The sequence below is a fragment of the Podarcis raffonei genome, chromosome 3 (genome assembly GCF_027172205.1).
Source record: "Podarcis raffonei isolate rPodRaf1 chromosome 3, rPodRaf1.pri, whole genome shotgun sequence".
NCBI classification, from domain to species: domain Eukaryota; kingdom Metazoa; phylum Chordata; class Lepidosauria; order Squamata; family Lacertidae; genus Podarcis; species Podarcis raffonei.
This window is the reverse complement of record NC_070604.1, coordinates 53,666,876-53,685,581: the sequence shown is the minus strand read 5'-3', so window position 1 is coordinate 53,685,581 and position 18,706 is coordinate 53,666,876. Positions and strand designations below refer to the sequence as shown.

General features: G+C 40.5%; 1 protein-coding gene across 1 annotated transcript; it reads right to left on the bottom strand.

Moving 5' to 3' along the window:
• Nucleotides 1–838: 838 nt before the first annotated feature.
• RPF2 (ribosome production factor 2 homolog) lies at nucleotides 839–18,198 on the bottom strand. The gene is made up of 10 exons (XM_053381685.1): nucleotides 18,071–18,198; nucleotides 15,549–15,681; nucleotides 14,515–14,552; nucleotides 12,695–12,734; nucleotides 11,176–11,257; nucleotides 10,182–10,258; nucleotides 9,327–9,426; nucleotides 3,565–3,667; nucleotides 2,004–2,148; nucleotides 839–1,443 (listed from the first exon to the last, which is right to left on the bottom strand). The coding sequence occupies exons 1-10, from the start codon at nucleotides 18,091–18,093 to the stop codon at nucleotides 1,267–1,269; spliced, it is 918 nt and encodes a 305-aa protein (XP_053237660.1). The 5' UTR covers nucleotides 18,094–18,198; the 3' UTR covers nucleotides 839–1,266.
• Between the last annotated feature and the right edge of the window lie 508 nt (nucleotides 18,199–18,706).

The following is an 18,706-nucleotide window of genomic DNA, read 5'->3' as shown; positions in this document are numbered from 1 at the left end:
GAGAAGCAGGAGTGATGAAGGAAGACTCTACTTGGGTCTCAATTCAGTGAGAAGGGATAGATCTTCTGGAGAGAGAAGAGAAATCCCAAACCAGTTAGAGGGGAGCAGTGATCCGCTGGTCTGGTATCCTAAAAGAGAAGCCTCAGGAGTGAGATTTATAGAAGGTTGGGAAATTGACAGAAAGTGCCAACTTGTTTCATAACCCAAGTTTTAAGACCCAAGCTGCAACACCTCTGCAATTAGTTTAAGGAATGGGAGTACATCAAAACTGTACATTTCCATCTTGTTGAGAAGCATGTAAGACAGTTTGACATCCTTGGCTATTTAGAAACAATTCCTGTAGTTTAAATAGAAATACATTTCACCATAGTAGGGAAACCTGTGAACTATGTCTGCTTTTCAGATGCTAACTGTTCCAACAGAACTGGAAAAACCACACTATCTCAGTAAGAAACCATAGAAGTCAAATGAAATATTGCAGTTACAATAGCCTTCCAACCCCTCAAATTCAAACATTCAATTATTATTAATTTATTACTTTAAAAAAAATTGAAAGAGAAAAGTTCTTGGTATAAATACTGGGCTCTACATTTTATTCTTTTCTAACCCAGGCTAGCTTATCATGTAAGCAATAGCAAGGGTAGACAAAGCACTGCCTGATTAGGGAAAAATCCAAGGATAGGATGAAAAGGTCAAAGCAACCTGGAATTCTTTGTTTATACAGACAGAATTTTGTAGTTCAATATAACAGCCATAAGCCAATTTGCTGATGCTCTAAACAACAACAACAACAAAACACACACACACACACATCTCACACACACACTGAACTAGGTAATGGCTTTCCCAGTGATGAATACCCAAATATGTTTATTTTTAAAAAATCCAGAGTACAGATGTATTTCTGCTCATGTCCATGATGATAATGTCTTTAAAAGCACAAACATAAATGCCATATTCTGAAAACTTAATGGCAACAGGGGCTGGGAAGAGAATTAAGAGTAGAACAAGTCATCCTGAATGGCTGGAAGCCACTGCTGGAAGCAATGGCTGGCAGTATCTGTTTCAAGTGGTTATCAGAAGAAACTTGTCCAAAAATTAAGCAATACATATTCATTTCCTCCCTTTAAAACCTCCCTGCCTTCCAGGAACAACCAAGTAGTTTTGCCTGAAAACCCATTCAAAATAAATTTCAGAAGTATATGACATTTAAATGAATAAATCAAAGGAGCAGCCAGCTCAAGTGCTCAGTCCAGATGCAGCCTGTCATTCTAACTTTACTTTCTTTGGATTCTTTCCATCTTCAGTCTTCTTTTCAGCTGGCCTCTTCTTTAAACCCTTCATTTTCCTGGTCTGCAATTTTTCCAGATCCTGTTTCTGCATGTGGATCCGTCCATATTTTGTACCAAAGACATCATGGGAAATATTTTTCTTCTTCTTTGGCTGAAAAATAAGAAAGCATTACAGTTTCTCTAGACTGACATCTAGCATTTGTATAATGCAACCATCCCTTGTAACATTTCAAAACAGTTGCATTTAAGGACAAAAACCAAGACTGGATGCAACTCACAAACTACTAACTTAGAAGAGCCACCCACTAAAACTCTATTCAGGCATGATGTTTCATTTGGCAGAAAACTCCAGAAGCAGTGATTTGGGAGTTACAGGAGGAGACAGCCCTTTAACAGAGCACTAGTGACAATATGAATTACTAGCAGCAGTGACCTTCCAAATTAAGGCCGCATCCAAATAATTCCAATTAAATTAGAGACCTAACAGTGGCATGCAGATTCAAAACATGCCTGATGTCAAGGAATCTTTTAAAAACCTACTAAAGATCATAGGAAAAACAGGACAAAGCTTAATGGATGATGTAATAGAACATGGAAACAGTCAGACAACGAATTGCTGATTACATCAAGGGTAAACATTGAAGACGAGAAATCTACACATCTCTTTTCTTATGGAAAAGCTTTCAGGGGTGTAAAGATGTGCCAACATACCTTGAGAGCTTTGGGCTGCCTTAGAGATAACTTATAAAGATCATCTGAGGCCAAATGGGTCCTCCTCATCACCAAATCTAGCGATGGACCCATGTCTTCAAGTTCAATCCTTGGTATTTTGCAACCAGATTTTTTCAACAGTACTCTTAAAAAGATAAGAACAAGTTGCCTTCTCATCTGACATGTTTAACAGATGCCTTGCAACAATCAGCCTCCCCCTCACTCGCATTCCACAGTGATGCAATACCAACATGACTGGACAATGTGCTTTTCTAGACTGCAGAGTTTTGTGCAGGCTGGAAGCTTACTTCCAATAAGAAACTATTGCACACATGCTCTTTTTTTCTGCGAAGAAAGCAGTTACTAAGATCCTGATAGTTCAGCATGACTCATTAGCAACCAAATCCTACCATCTTTGAACCTGATGCCATTGATGCCCTGGCTTGTGTGACTGGTTCAGTAATGCTGGTGTGCAAATGTTAAGTAAAGCAAAAACACAGGGCACGAATGCTGAACAACAGACTTTGGGGGAAGGACTAAGGTGGGCAGAAATACTGGGTCTACCCTGCCCCATGACATGCATCCTTAAGGGCACAGGAGTGGCCCTCTCCAACCAGCTACTCCCACAGGCAAATCACTATTTGCAGGGTACAACATGTGTTGGCCCCATTTGCACTGCATTTAGTACTGCTTTTTCTGTGTTGGGGCAAGCTATTGTTTACTTTGCAATGCTAAAGTACACTGAGGTTATACTTGTCTGCCACTTAAAGCTCTGCTCTTAAAATATGCTTCCCTGGAATGAATGTCATATAGATTTACAAGCAAGTACATATATTTAAATGTCATTTAGTTTGGAGGCGAATAAATTAGTAGGATGATCATTCCTTAATATTGTTTTTAAAAAACCATTCACTGTCACATTTTCCAATCACCAGTAGAATTTTTACACAAACGTTTAGCTGTTTTGTTTTTACTATATATTCCATAGCTCAATAGCTGAGCATCTGGTTTGCATGCAGAGGGTCCTGGGTTCAAGTCCCAGCATTTCCAAGTAATACTGGGAAAGACTCTCTATTGAAACCCTGGAGAGCTGCTTGCCAGACAATACTGAGCTGGTAGGACCACTGGGTCTGACTTGGTACAAAGGCAAATTCTCACATTCCAAAATAATTTGGAAGCTGAAGAGTTTGAGCAGAACACGTTGGAAATTATTTTTATGTTTTAGAAAATATGCCATTCCTGCCTTGACCTCTAGGAGGCGCTAGCCACCTGGCTCCAGTATGATAGCATGCAGTGAATCTGTTCATGTTGTTTGATAACTCTAACTCAGGCATAGGTGAACTCCGGCCCTCCAGATGTTTGGGACTACAATTCCCATCAGCCCTAGCTAACAGAACTAGTGGTCAGAGATGATGGGAATTGTAGTCCCAAACATCTGGAGGGCTGGAGTTTGCCTATGCCTGCTCTAACTCAATCCTACAAAGCACTTCACACAATCTAATTCTTAGGAAGCATGTTAGTATTGCATATAATAGCAAGAAATCGGCAATGAGAGACTTACTTGTAACTTCTCATATAGACTTTTTCATCAATGGCTGTGAAGTGAAGAACGTGTTCTAAGCCTGCCAGGCGAATGCTGGGCACAACAGGGCCTCTGAAAAAATCTGAAAGAGGGAAAAGAGCAAGAGCCATTTCTAGACAGCCAAAAGAAACAAGATCAGGGATCTGCAAATAGAATCGCCACTTGCAGCCAGACGTGTAATTCTGTCAACCAGCAAAATATTCTGGCACAAGAGAAATATTTTTTTGAGCCACTAGGCCAAAACAGTTCAGGTCAAACAGTGCACATGCAACAACCAAAACAGGAGGATTCAAAATACACTTTTATCTTTAAAATAGTGCTTTTCCACATATTTCAATGTTTGTGAAAATTAGGACTGAAAGAACAGAAAACAATACCTCACTTCAAAATAGATTGATTCTCTCTCTCTCTCTCTCTCTCTCTCTCTCTCTCTCTCTCTCTCTCTCGCTCTCTCTCTCGCACACACACACACACCAAACAGCTGACACTAGTGGACAATTTTGAGGTTGCAAGAGATATGCGTTATGGAAAATAAGAGTTAGCAGTGGCTGATTAACAGTACTTCCCTCACCCCCTATGTTTGGCACTAATTATAACAACCAAATTGGAGAATTGCCTCCCAGCCCTGACGCATTTCTGTTATTAATAGTGCAAGTTATGTAAAACATAAATGAAACAAAACATATTCAAGATATTTGGGTCTACAAAATGATATCAAACATGGTAAAACTTAACAGAAACACAAAAGCTATTTTATGATTTTTATATAGTCATTATGATCAGAAGATGTTAACACAATTACTACTGTAAAGCTCATACCTCCTTGAGACTTAGGGATGAGGGGGGAAAGCACAAGTAAGAGATCTCTGGTCTATGCTTGTTGATACCAAGGACAAACATAATCACTGCACAGACCTATCTATGCACCGTAAACAATAGATTCAAAATGTTAAATTGGAGGCGTTTTCCCAACCTAACCTAGGGCACCATCTGTATGTGCTCATTTTCAAGGCATATCAAAGATGTAAAACCCACTGTAAATGAAATCTCATCTTGAGCACTGAGTTCCTCCAACAACTATCAATATGTACATTTTAAGACGACGCTCCAATTGAACCTCAATTCCAGCTTGTGTCACGACAAGAAGAGCCAATGTGATGCCCTCCAGATCTTACTGGATTATACCGTAGTTACCATCATACTTGACCATGATGGTTGGGGCTGATGTGGACTGTAGTCCAATAACATCTGAGTTACACCGACTATCCCTCTTTTAGGAATATTAACTTCTTCTTTTTAGAGGGTGAGGAGAGAAGATAAAATTAAAACAATATCTCTGAATTAATATAAACAAAATGTGACTAGAGTTGGAGACATTAAGAGGATGCTTAGAATGAAGCATTCCCTGCCAAACAAAGAGCCATAAACTCAAGGTAGAGAGCGCGACTTGAACATTCTGCAATTTCTTATCCGTACAAATAAGGGCTGCTAGTTCAGATCAGCAACCCTGAACCAACAACTTCTGAAATTATGCAGGACAGGTATGCCCAGATTATTTTCAAACGGCCCTTAACAATTTTGCATAGTATTGTGCAGTAGCAACACATTAGAACAAAGTCACCTGTGCTGGGATGTATGCATAACTGTTCAACTGGAATAGACCATGACACTCTTCTGAGGCCGCATTTAGCTTGTGAGAGAAGGATTTGAACTATACTTTCAGCCAGGAACACAGAAAGAACGTGGCCTTGAAGCAGAGTACAAGGCATGTTAACAAAAACAAGTCTCAGTACTGCAATTTAAAAAGTACCATAGTGCTAAATGTTCCGTTCTCTTCTAGCTTCCAGAGTCAACTGTATTTTTCTCAGTGTCATTTCCTTGGTTATTTCAGCCAAACCAAAAGCATGAAGTGCAAATATACCAGTGATCAGTTTAATACGTTTTCACATGTATCCTTTTGAAATAACAGATTTCTAACTGAAGAAATGAGAAAATATTTTCTTGACATTTCAGTGTCAAGCTTTCTCTGCCCATGACTGATGTTCTATGTGGGTAGCTTTTGAAATATTATTTTCCTATGTTTTTGGCATCCAATCTTTAAACTGGCACTAGTCCAAAGTTCTATAGCAACAGGAACACTGCTAAATCAAAATCCACATAAAGGTGCTAAGTTTCTGAAAATTCTTTTTGTTCTATTACGTTATTCTCCGAGTTCTTGCCAGTTTCTTCCCCTTTTGCTTTCTTAACAATTCGTGCTCTTCCAAAACCAACCGTCTGTGAGCTATAACCAGCCATATTGCTAAAACTTAGAAGTTATGCACATTGAAAGAGCATATTGGTCGACACCTTTGATTAAACTGAGCAGTTTCACACATGCTCAGAAGATGCAGTTATGTTTGAATATAAAAAGGTTGTGTGGAACAATACAATTCCTATCCAAAAGGGTTGTTTTATTTATTAATTTATATACTGCCCTTCCTCCATAGATCTCAGGCCATTTCACAACATAAAAATATAAGAGAAAAACACAAAATACACAATAAAAACAAGAAACAACCCCCCTCCAATCAATAACCTCCCACCCTCCCCATCCCGTCCTGCAAACACATTTAAAAGAGTAAAGGTAAAGGACCCCTGACAGTTAAGTTCAGTCATGAATGACTCTGGGGTTGCGGTGCTCATCTCGCTTTACTGGCCGAGGGAGCTGATGTTTGCCCACAGACAGTTTTTCCAGGCCAGCATGACTAAGCACAGAAACACTGTTTACCTTCCCACTGGAGTGGTACCTATTTATCTACTTGCACTTGACATGCTTTCGAACTGCTAGGTTGGCAGGAGCTGGGACTGAGCAATGGGAGCTCACCCTGTCGCAGGGATTCAAACCGCCGACCTTCCAATCAGCAATCCCTAGGCTCAGTGGCTCAGACCACAGTGCCACCCGTGTCCCTCCATTTAAAAGAGTATGGGATGTTAATTAGCCAAAGGCTTGGTTAAAGAGGAACATTTTTGCCTGGCACGTAAAGGTGTAGAATGAAGGCACCAGGTGAGTCTCCCTGGGAAGAGCATTCCACAAATGAGGAGCCACTGCAGAGAAGACCCATTCTTGTGTTGCCACTCTCCGGACCTCTTGTGAAGTAGGCACATGAAGAAGGGCCTCAGATTGTGATTGCAGAGTCCGGGCAGGTTCATATGGAGAGAGGCGGTCCTTGAGGTACTGCAGTCCTGAGCCGTTTAATTCTGTTTATATACAGATTTAGGCTGCTCACATATAAGAGTGCTTCAGGATAAAATCCCTCTAGTGTAGTGTTTTCCAAACTTGGGTCTCCAGCTTGTTTGAACTACAACTCCCATCATCCCTAGCTAGCAAGACAAATGGTCAGGGATGACCAGATTTGTAGTCCAAAAACAGCTGGAGACCCAAGTTTGGGAAACACTGCTCTAGTGCCTAGGGTTGCACATGTGGTGCTTCAAATCTGAACACACTACACCAAATGGATGGGGGTCCCTTGATCCAGAACAGGTGGCTGGTGCCTGTCTGATTGACTCTCTATCCAGGTGGGGAAGAGGAGGAACCTGCACATCGATAGTAGAAGAGATACTCTTGGACTCACTTCATTTGAGTTCACCTCAGAACCCAGTAATGTTCCTTTGAGTGACATCTCTCTTGGTTGTGCTCAACTATTCCTCATCTTGCTCCTGATTGATATCATTCCGAATATGCCAACAGATTAATGAATCAGTGCTGTCACAGGAGAGGAACTAATTCTCACACAAAACTGATTTACAATCTGTCAGAATGCAATGCTTTTATTTAAAGTAGGAAGAGAGGGAGTGTCAGAAAACTGTCTCAAATTCAATATGCTTCTGGAAACTGTAGCCATGTCACATGTATAACTAGCACACATGCCCTAAAAAAAGATTTAAAGGGGCCAGGAGAATTTTCCTGTTCTAGCATAACACTTATGACCTCATTTTCCCAACCCCTGTGCTCCCTCAGCAGCAATGTCACATGACTCAAATGGGCAAACTCCACAACCGGCCAATGGCTCGCAAGTCAACAGAAACCTAGTTGTTTACCAAGAACATTGATGTGGTTACATAGCTTTGGTAAGAGTTTATTTGATGCTTGATATTCCCTGTGGGCTAAAAGCAGAATGTGATATTTACAAGGGCAGTGGCTTTTTAAAAGCCATTTACTTTTAGCTGAAATCCAAAGCAAAATGTTTATTTTTCACCAGTCAGATAAATAACAGTTCCACTTAGGTCAAACTGTAGAAAATCCAGTCTACTCCTTTATGATTTCATGGAAAAAAATTCTTGCTCCTCATATTCTTTTGCCTTTACATAGTCAATTAATCTTCTCCTGCTCGCAAAATTTTGCAGCCAAAACTGTACTGCGTAATCACATGAGGGAAGTATAAGCAGATTCTAGCTAATTCTAAGGTTGCCAAGTACACACAAAGCCTTTAAGAAGAAAAACAACCTAATGGAACTCCCCAAAACAGCCCAGCAGGGACTGAAGAGCCAAAGAATGCTGACTGACAAGAGAAACAAAATGCTGAAAGCCAGGTGAGAGGGAAGAATGGAAGGGCTGAAAAAGAAGGCGAGAGAAAGAACTACACAGATATAAAGAGAGGGAGAGAAAACTATCTTGCTCACTTTGCACAGGTTGTTCACTTCTTCCACAAGGAGAAGATAGTCTAGGGTAGTTTTAAAAATTCCTGGGGCTAGAAATGAGGTATGTTAATAGAAAGCAAGATTTTAAAGGTGACTGGGATTAGGCAACAATATTTTAATTCGATATTTTACTGCCTACAGGGAAATAAACACAAATTATCCATTCCAATTTTATTCTATCTAAAAAAGGAGGACCCCCCCATCTGACTAGGAATACAGTGGCATCTTGGGTTACGAACTTAATTCATTCCAGAGGTCCATTCTTAACCCAAAACCGTTCTTAACCTGAGGCATGCTTTCACTAATGGCGCCTCCCGCTGCCGCTGCACTGCCACTGCATGATTTCCATTCTCATCCTGGGGCAAAGTTCTCAACCTGAGGCACTACTTCTGGGTTAGCAGAGTTTGTAACCCAAAGCGTTTGTAACCCAAGGTACCACTGTATCTCCCTGATCATCCAGTCGCTCTCTTCTGACATAAGAACTGGGCAACTGGGTAGTAGTAACCAATGGTGGGGTTTAGATATCATACCGACTTCCAATATGACTTTGAAAACTTACGAATTTGAAGTTATATTTGCAGGCTTGATTTCCATCTGCCAAGGATTCTACACACACACACACACACATTTACACAGGGCTTTCAGGGCCTTCCTAGCCACAGTCCTGTGGCATCCAATCTTTAAACTGCCACAGTCCTGAGCAAGTCCACACTCACTGAGCTTCCGTAATGCATCGGATGTTCCCAGGCAATCCACTGGGTCTTGATTTTTAACTTAGGCTGCAACTATTTCAGCTTACAGATTCATTTCTTCATAGGAGGACAGTTCTCAATGTTCTCCCACCCCACCCCCTGCTGCAAAAAAAGAACAGATGACCACAAAACCGCCTGGGTTACTGACCGAAAGATAAAACTTCCACATAACTTTACAAAACAACAGAAATCAACTTTCACATTTTAGTACTCCCAACAGATGGCTAAATCCCAAATATGAAAATTTCCATGACTCAGCCCTGGAAGAGTTCCTACTCTGCTGCACAAAAAATGCAAATTAAGAATACTTACCAATTAGAAGGCTTTTTAATCTCCTGTGTTCTTCACTGATGTCGAAAGCATCACCGGCAAATATCAACATAGGTTTTGTCCCTTCAGGGCACTTGCTGTTCTATTTATTTTGTTTTTTAAAAAATAAATGAATCAGAAGATTAGAAAGTGAAGGGTTGCAGTGGGAGAAGAAGCAACACCTCAGAAAACTGCCAATGAAATAAGTGATAAAAAGTACACAAAACCCCAATGCAAGCAAGAGGGAAACGTAGCTATCGTAAGGTACAAATATTTTAGTTGGCTTAATCTGTGCTGACTGCCTGATAGCATTTCACATGGAGAAGCCTCGCCAGGTCTAGGTATTAAGTCAGGGGCGGGGAACCTGTGGCCTTCCCGATGTTGCTGAACTCCAACTGCCATCTGTCCCAGTCAGCATGGCCAAGTCAGGGGTGATGAGAGTTGTAGGCCTGTAACATCTGGAGGGCCACAAGAGTCTGTGACAAGAGCTCACTAAAAGGAATTTCATATTCCTATACTATCTACAAACCACACAGCATAAACGATAGGTTAAATATCCACATTTAGGCAGTAGGCAAAGACATTTGTATTTTCCATGACTTTTAACCTAAGCTGAACCACCCCTCCCCTGCTTCCGTCATTCTTTTCAGTGATCACTTTAACGGTTTATATTGCCTTTTTTTAGTCCTAGAAATTTTGAACTGAAGGGAAATATAGGTATGTTTTAAATAAATGAATGAATAATGCCTAATACATAGTTTGGGTGTACTTCTCCACATCACTCCTCATTTTAAGGATATTTAGCCACCAATCCATTTGGTAAGCAACTGATAAGCTACTGGTTTTACAGCATCTTACCTTGATATCTCTGAGAGCTACAAACTTCTCAATACCCAGTTCAACCATATCCAGAACATGATAATCATACATGCGACCTGCCAAAGAAAAGAAAGTGAATCGAATCTTCTCCTTGAATAGGTATATTCAGCACAGAGACAGATGCACAATAGGATTACAGTATACATATTTAAACACCACAAGTTATATGGATGTAAGTACTGCCAGGTAACGGTTAACCATTTGTGAGTAACCGGCAACCTTGTCTTCATAAACGATATACATTTCAGACTCTGCATTCCTCTCCTTTGAGAGAGGCATCTCAGCATGTTGGAAAATCCAGTAAGACTTCCATCACCTCTGCCACCAACTCGCTGCATAGCCTTGGCCACTAGTTCTGGTCCCCAACAAAATATTTATACGGATGAAGGCAATGAACTATAGAAAGTATTGCACAAATCAGAAGTGCTAAACAAATTGTGACAGCTCTTCTTGTCACAACCAAATCAGTGCACCAAAATTTCTATCCTCATTTTCTTTAAGTGCGCTGGCTGAATTGACAGTGCTTCACCCATGCCCTCTGCTGGCCCTTCCCCTAACCTGCAAGCATTTGGTGGAATGCAAGGATTCAACATGCGTGGCTGCGCAAGAGTTCCTACTTGAAAATACAGACCCTATAGCCCATTCTTGTCTTCAGTCTCATGCATAAAACTTAGGGGGAAAGGGCCAATCCCAGTTCCTCTCCATGTGTAGGATCAACATGGAAAAAGTATAATGAAGTTACAGAGGAACCAAGAGCTCTCCTACCGACATCTCTACAAAAGCAGACAAGCTTTCAAATTATGTAACAGGAAAAAGCATAATTCTGCTTCGAATCCTTCAAGCACACTGCTGTTACTTTCCTCCAAACTTATTTGTAAAAAAAAGGAGGTCAAAGTAGCAGAAGAGCACTGATCTTTTTATTCTCACATTAGCAATCTATTTCTTCCAACTCACAAAAAAGAAACAACTTTACCTATTATCAGATTATTAGGCCTCTTCTTGTTATGTGATCCAAACAGGAACAAAGAACAGTCAGATTTCTTGGAAAAAAATTCCTGTTAATAAAAGATGTCAGTTGAAGGTTTTGCAAAGTGCAACATAAAAAGCACAATGCAGTGCTGAATGCCAGTCCCTCGGAAGAATGTTCTGCTCCTGAGCAACTATAAAATCCTGCCAAAGGAGGAAACTCAACTAGCTGCTTATCTCAAGATTAAACCTAACTGGCCTTCTTGGAATATTATGACGTTTTATTTAAAGTCTGCAGGAGAGACCTGGGTGGCAATCCAGAAAACCCAGTCTGTGCATCCAGTTGGGTTTGGTCTTGGGATTCTTGAACAGCCTGCTTGTACAGACTGCTTCTGTAATTCTCATGCAAGACACTCTCTCACCCACAAGGTGAGGTTACAAACTTTTCTTTCCAGCCACAAGCTCTCATGCCTTATTGCAAGTGTGAGGAAACTGAGGCCCTCCAGATGCTGCTGGACTACAACACCCATCACACCCCTGACTACTGGCCATGCTGCCTGGGGCTGATGAAAGTTGATGATAGTGATCTGGAAGATTCCGGGTTTTGCATGGGGGAGGGTGTGCTTCTGAAATGGGAGCGCTGAAAAGTCACACACACCCCTTGTGCAAAACACTGTCTGGGGCACTTTGGATCCTAGAACTTTGGATTAAAAGGGCGTGAGGTTTAATTTAAAAAATAAATAAATGTGAAATCAATCACACATGTTCTTCATCTATTAAGAAACCTAACATGCACTATAAACATTCATTTTAAAGTTATTTGCATTTTTCAGATAAGAGACTGCATTCACATTCCAAATCCAGATCCTCCAGAATCACGTCTAAATGCATAAACAATACCCAATGAACACCAGCTGCGAAATGAGAACGGGGTTTCCCATTAAAGTTTTCATTTGACAACACTTACCTAATGATTTTATGTTTGAAAAGGTTAGGGAAATGCCCAGATATTCAACTTAGCTTGGGTGAATGTTTGCTATCTGCCTGAGTTTTTGAGATAGAGCAAGGTATAAAACAGAATGGAGTTGCACATTGCTCCTGTTTTACCCATCACTGCCTTGAGCATACCATGCAGCCCTCATTCAGGTTGATTCTATGGCAACAATATTCTCATTTCACAAACTTCTCACAATAGGTCATGTTTCCCAAGGCACAATACAGAATGGAAGCTGCTTATTTGAATATTTCAGAATCAAACACAGCTATTAATGAATTTAAACATAAAGGATCCTCTGTCTCCTCCTCAACAAGTTCTGCCTAGAAGCCAAGAATGACTGTTAAGAGAATTACTGTGGCAGGAAAAAAAAGATTGCAGTGTTTGTTTTACGAAAATCAAAATGAAGTGGACCCATATACTTGCAGAGCATATCAGTCTCCTCTGAATCCATCTTTATTTTGTTGTTTAGAGCCATGTAATGAAGACAGGTCATTTGTTCCAATAGGACATATAAGTTTTGTATACTTACCAGCGAGGTTTGATCTTCAAATGGTCTTGCAATGTTTTTTCTAGAGAGAACAGAAAGGTTTGGGGTTTTTTGGCTCTTGGATATGTGGCGTGACAAGATCGACTTTGAAGTTTGAGGCGCACTGTATTGAAAGACTCTTGCTCTCTTTATCAGTTCAGAGCTTCATCACCACTTAAATTTAGTGTATCTGAAGAATTTAGTATCTGAAGAAGTGTGCATGCACACGAAAGCTCATACCTAGAACTAACTTAGTTGGTCTTTAAGGTGCTACTGGAAAGAAAAAAAATTTTTTTTGTTTTGACTATGGCAGACCAACACGGCTACCTATCTGTAACTAAATTTAGTGTAGTACAGTAACCTTCCCCTAACAAGGTGCATTCCAATTGTTTTGACTTCAACTCCCATTATCCGTGACCATTGGCACTCCTTACTGGGAATCTTGGTCCAGAACACCCTGAAGGAAGGCTGCAGCACTGCAAAGGCCCATGCAATATATCACATCAACTCTATCAAGGATCAACCAAATGCTCTTATTTACTCTGTTTACATTCCACCTTTCTTCCAAGGGCAGTGTAATTCTTTCTACTCAAGGACCTGCCTGAATGGGAATCTGCCAAGGGCCCACATCCCAACAGGGGACCACTGACAACCTGCTCCTCCTCTTCACCATTGCAACCTGCATGTCCCACCTCCTTCTCTGCATCTCACTCTAGCCCAGGTGGTGGTGGTGGTGGTGAGGAGCAGTACCTGCCACTGGCTCTCTGCCTGGCATGCAAGCAGATGATAGCTATGACAAGGACAACACGGAGCATCTAATGATAATGGGTAGAGGAAACAGACCCACAGAGGGAGGGGTCTTGCCCTAGGGCCCTCGTAAACCTGCCATTGGCACGGTTTCCAACTTGTATCTTCACACAACCCTATGAGATAGGCTAAGCTGAGATAGTGAGTTAGCAACTGGCCACGGTCAGCTAATGCATCTCCCTTGTTCTAGTCCAGGCATGGCCACACTTGGCCCGCCAGATGTTTTGAGACTACAATTCCCATCATCCCTGACCACTGGTCCTGTTAGCTAGGGATGATGGGAGTTGTAGTCCCAAAACAGCTGGAGGGCCAAGTTTAGCCATGCCTGTTCTAGTCCAACACACTAACCAAGTAAGGTGGTTGTCCCCCAACATCTATTTCTGTAGATAGGGGCCCCATTTGATCAATTTATAATTCCTGACTCAATTTTCATAAATATATCTAGCCCTTTTCGAAGGCATCACAACATACTTTACCCGTGAATCTGATAGGTTAAGTTCATGCCACATTTAAGCAGTTCTTCCTTAACTTCTTGCATTAACCAAAAGGTAGGTTAAGAGGCAGTGACAGGTCCAAGGTAACCCAATGAGCTTCATGACTGAGTGGAGATTTGAACCCTGATCTAGTCTGACACTTACCACTACACCACACTGGCTTCCTAGAGTATTTCTGCTATGGGGCAGCTCTATAAATTAAGTAGTTGAATAAATGCGGGGAAAGCAAACTATTACTTAGAGAAGGATCTGAAATATTTTTCTTGAAGCTTGAATTTGTTTTATTCTGGAGTGTTTTATTTGAAGTTTTAATGTGTTGTAAACCACTTTGAGATTTTTCTCTTTAAAAGATAAAGTGGGGGGAAATGGCACCTAGACATACCATTTGAGTTTCTAACACTGCTGAATACTGCACGCACACAAACACACACATATGTATGTATGCATGCATGTATTAGCTGCTCTTAAAATATGCTAAATGCCATACATGTTCATATTAGATTAACTGGGGAAAACACTTACTTTTTATATAGTACAGCAAAGGGCTTTTTCAGCGCATACTACAAAAAGAAATAGAAGTTAGAGATAACATTTTAACGTTGAACCACTCTATGACAAATCACTTTAAACGGAAGGGGGGGAGTGCTTGTCTGAACAGATAAAACAGATTAAGGAGTGCCTGAAGGATTTCACTGTGTACTGTGCTTCCCAACAGGTTTCTGATAATGGATCGATCCATCAGGGAGCTCTGCAACCACACCCTGCCCCCCCATACCTCTCACTAGCAAGGAAATGCAATAAACAAATAGAAATAGAACCTACTCAGTTGATGTTGATACAAACCCCACATGTACACTATATAAAAGGATATAAACCTCACCACCCCACCCCTCCTCTCCCCCATCTTCTTCCCCAGCCTTATACTGTACTCAACACTAAGGTCTCACAACAAATGTAACTGATTTGTAAGAAAGACTGTAAAACCTGAAAAAAGAGACAAGGCATGTACTTTGGTAAATCAAGAAAATCTTTAATAAAAATAAATTTAAAAATTAAAAATTAAAAAAGGACTTTCTTCTCTCTTCATTACACTATTCTTTTTTTCTCCTTGGTCCAAATATATGACCTCTTTCTATTGCAGTAACTATACTGCTGTAAACCACCCTGAGACCTCCAAATGAATGAAGTAAATATAGATTCATCAGGAGAGTAAAATGGGGTGAAGCAGAAAAGGATCACTTGGAAAGAGCAGCTTCAGAAAATCCTCCATATATACTAACAATCAATAATTCCAGGTGCTGTGGATTTGGGTTTAGAATCAACATTCCAACAAGAATTTTTTGGGCTGCATACCCCAAGTGTTCTGCAACAAATTTTGGAATTGGCAGAGATTAAGCATACATTAACAAATACAACTGAAGTAAGGCCATTTGGAATCCAGTGCTTGGAGGACTTCACTTAAAAGATCATTCCCAGTATGTATTCTCCCAAGTCACATTCCCACACAACCCAGAACTCTAGCCATTATTTCACACACAAATTCCAATCATACTTACAATATCTTTGAGTACGTCAGTTATTGTTGCAGTTGCATTTCCACCTTTTATTAGCATCGCATTCTTTGTGTTTTCTGTGAGCTTTGGCTCTCTCTTCTCAAGAAACCTTTTGGCCCTCTTAGTTTTGGGCTTTCTGCCATGGGAATTTATAAGAGACAGAGTCAGCTCTCAAAAAGTATTTGAGCACATCTACAAAGAAACTGGGTTCAACATAGCCCAAGGTCCCATCAGTGCAAGGATTGTTCTTGCACAGCAAAACCGTCTTGCCATATCCTCCCCTTAGCATGCCTCATACATCTGTTCTGGGGATTGCCCCAACCTTCCAGAGCAGATCTGGGCACGACATGGGGCATGCATGAGGGGAGGGATGGTGAGGTCCTGTTGCACTAGCCCAACAAATTAGTTGAATACCACCCATAATTTTGTGTTCTCTATTAAATATATTTAATATTTAGTTATTACTGTATTTATTTATTTATTTATTTACTTACCTTTCCTCCAAGGAGCTAAAGGCAATATACATAGTTCTTCCTCCTTTCCCCATTTTATTCTCACAACAATCCTATGATGTAGGTTAGTTTGAGAAAGTGACTATCCCAAGGTCACCAACTGAGCATCATGGATAAGTGGGAATTTGAACCCTGGTCTCCCAGATCCTAGTCTGACACTGTTAAACAGTTGCTGCTTTTTAATGTATGGACAAAAAAAATTGTACTAGTCTTCAAAGAAGTCAATATAAATGATCACGTATTAGTAAGGAGCAAAAAAAAAAAAGAATAATATGCAATTCCATACGCATATTTACTCAGTTCACCAAGCTTTATTTCCAAGCAAGTGTACATAGAACTTTAGTGATGGGTAGTTAATGCAATTGCTGCCTCTGAGTTTTCCACTATCCAGTTCATTACCAAAACAGAAACATATCAGCTGAAGCCACCTCATTAAAAACGTTACTCCATTGTAGTTTTAAACATATTTAGCTGCAAGGAAGCCATACTGAAATCCATGGATCTTAGTTCTAATTAATAATGGCTGTATTTCAGCTGCAAGTTTTACTACAATCTAAAAAGCCATATAAAAAATGATTAGATTAAGAAAAAAGCAAGGAAATGTTGGGCATGTTAGAGCTAAGTTGCAGAATCAGTCAAGATACTGATACAGACATGTCACAACAAATTTTTGTTTAAAACAGATTAACTACTATTCTGCTGACATTTCAGCTGGTTTGTCAGTAATGCCACAGTAATAATGTGCTGCCTCTGCATGAGAAACCAAATCTTTATTTGTTGAAATATCAAGCCTTATTAAGATGCTTTTATACTTTAAAGTCAGCACAAATAGTGTTTTGAAGAGTCTGAAGTTTTCAAAGTGGAACTCCAGATTGATGATATAGTGCTGGATGTTAGGATCTAAACATGAATGTTAAAGGAGTTGTGCTCTTTCAAAGGAACAGGGAGTTTCAAAGGAACAATTCCCTCATGCTGTCCTTTCACCCCAACTACACCTCACACACCCAAGCACACATAATTACCTGTGACTCAGCTATACAGCTGCAAATAAAACTTTTAAAGTCTGTTTTAATGTGACACTAGATGGTGAGCCTTATGGAAAATTCAATGTATTTTTTAAAACGCTTTTTTTTAAAAAAGCATTTTCAGAATGGTTTTTATATGTGCCTAGGTTACACCCTGGCTCAAAGTCCAATGCTTTGACAACCAAATAAAACAATTCCTCATTTCAGCATTGTTACCACCAAGAATAAGAATATTGACACAATGTAGCCGAATAAAGATCTGGTCAAATCTGGAGTCATCTGAACACTAGTTAGTATGCAACCAAAATTCCCTAGGGATAGATGGACTGACGCGAGAAGAACATTTATGCAGAAATGTCAGATTGTCATCCTTGCATTTTATGGCTCTGGGGTCACACTGCCTACAAGAAATTCTTTATATAGACACAGAGGTGGATCCGCCCATTAAAACGACTAATGAAATGGGCTCTCTTATCTGAAATCTGAAGAGGATTGCTCCACACACTGTCTGTGCACTCCATTTTTTTATAAGCCTTTATAATTACAATACGCTTCTTGACAGATAAAGCAGCATAGCTGCAGAGTACCAGACATTTCATTGCTCTACACCTAAGCAAAGGAGTAGGGCAACGGCTTATTTAGCTTTCCATATACAAAAGGACGTTGTCATAACACTTGTAAAGCCTGCAGTCCAAACTATAGCCATGGTCATTCAGTAGCATGTCTTGATTTCTGTATCCGCGGAATGAAGAAAGTGCTTCCCGCGCTTAAGTAAGTCCGCGAGCGCTTATGCCATAATAAGAAACAAACCTTGGAAGTAAATCCCATCGAGCTCACTGGGTTTTACTTAGGACTGGACCTGACCAGTCTAAGGCTGTATATCTGCCAAACCTATAGGGGCAATTAAACATTTTCTTCACGACCTCAAAATAACGCGGCCACTATTACAGGCACAAACTTCGCAACGCTTCGAAACAACTGTACTTACACCACCCGGTCCAAGGAATCCATTTTCTCCGAAAAAAAATCACCCGTCTCCACGTGGGTCCGTCGAACATGTGCGCCGGAAGAAGAACTACGCCCGCTGTGGTGACGTCATATCCGGCGGCATGGGGAACAGGCGTAAAAAGATAGGACAGGCTAAGAGCTTTAGAACGTAACAATCGCGCAAGCATTTGTATCTCTGTCTCACAGAGCCAATATACTGAAATATTCTGCGCGGCGGAGCAGCATTAAATAGTTTTGGGGGAATAACATTTTGTCACTTTTTAATTCCCTTCCCCGCATATGGCAACGTTCAGAGCTAAATCGGAAGTTCAGGCTGCGTGGAAGTGGTCCTAGTTTCCCATTTCTATGAGAAAGGGCTTACGGTAGAGCGTCGGTCATAGAGATAAGAAAATTGAGCAGCCAATATAAACCTCCGGTTTTAAAGCTGTTGTCATTCATGGTTCTCTTTGGGCATGTAATTGCAGATACTGTATACACAAATTTAGAAAGGCGTATCTTGCATAGACATTTTTACTTGCTCCTCGTAAGGGAAATGAGAGAGGGCCATAGCAATAAAGGGGAAAACACAGGATTTTGCAGTAGGCGTCCCGCCGCCCCCCAAATGTTTCCGTACAGC

Excerpts from the sequence above, each read along its gene's own strand:
- RPF2 (XM_053381685.1), bottom strand. The coding sequence starts at position 18,093 with ATGGATTCCTTGGACCGGGTGGT. Across the intron at positions 11,258-12,694 it reads TTGAAGATCAAACCTCGCTG|GAATTTTTTTCCAAGAAATC; the intron begins GTAAGTATACAA and ends TTTTATTAACAG. Across the intron at positions 10,259-11,175 it reads GCCTAATAATCTGATAATAG|GTCGCATGTATGATTATCAT; the intron begins GTAAAGTTGTTT and ends TTTCTTTGGCAG.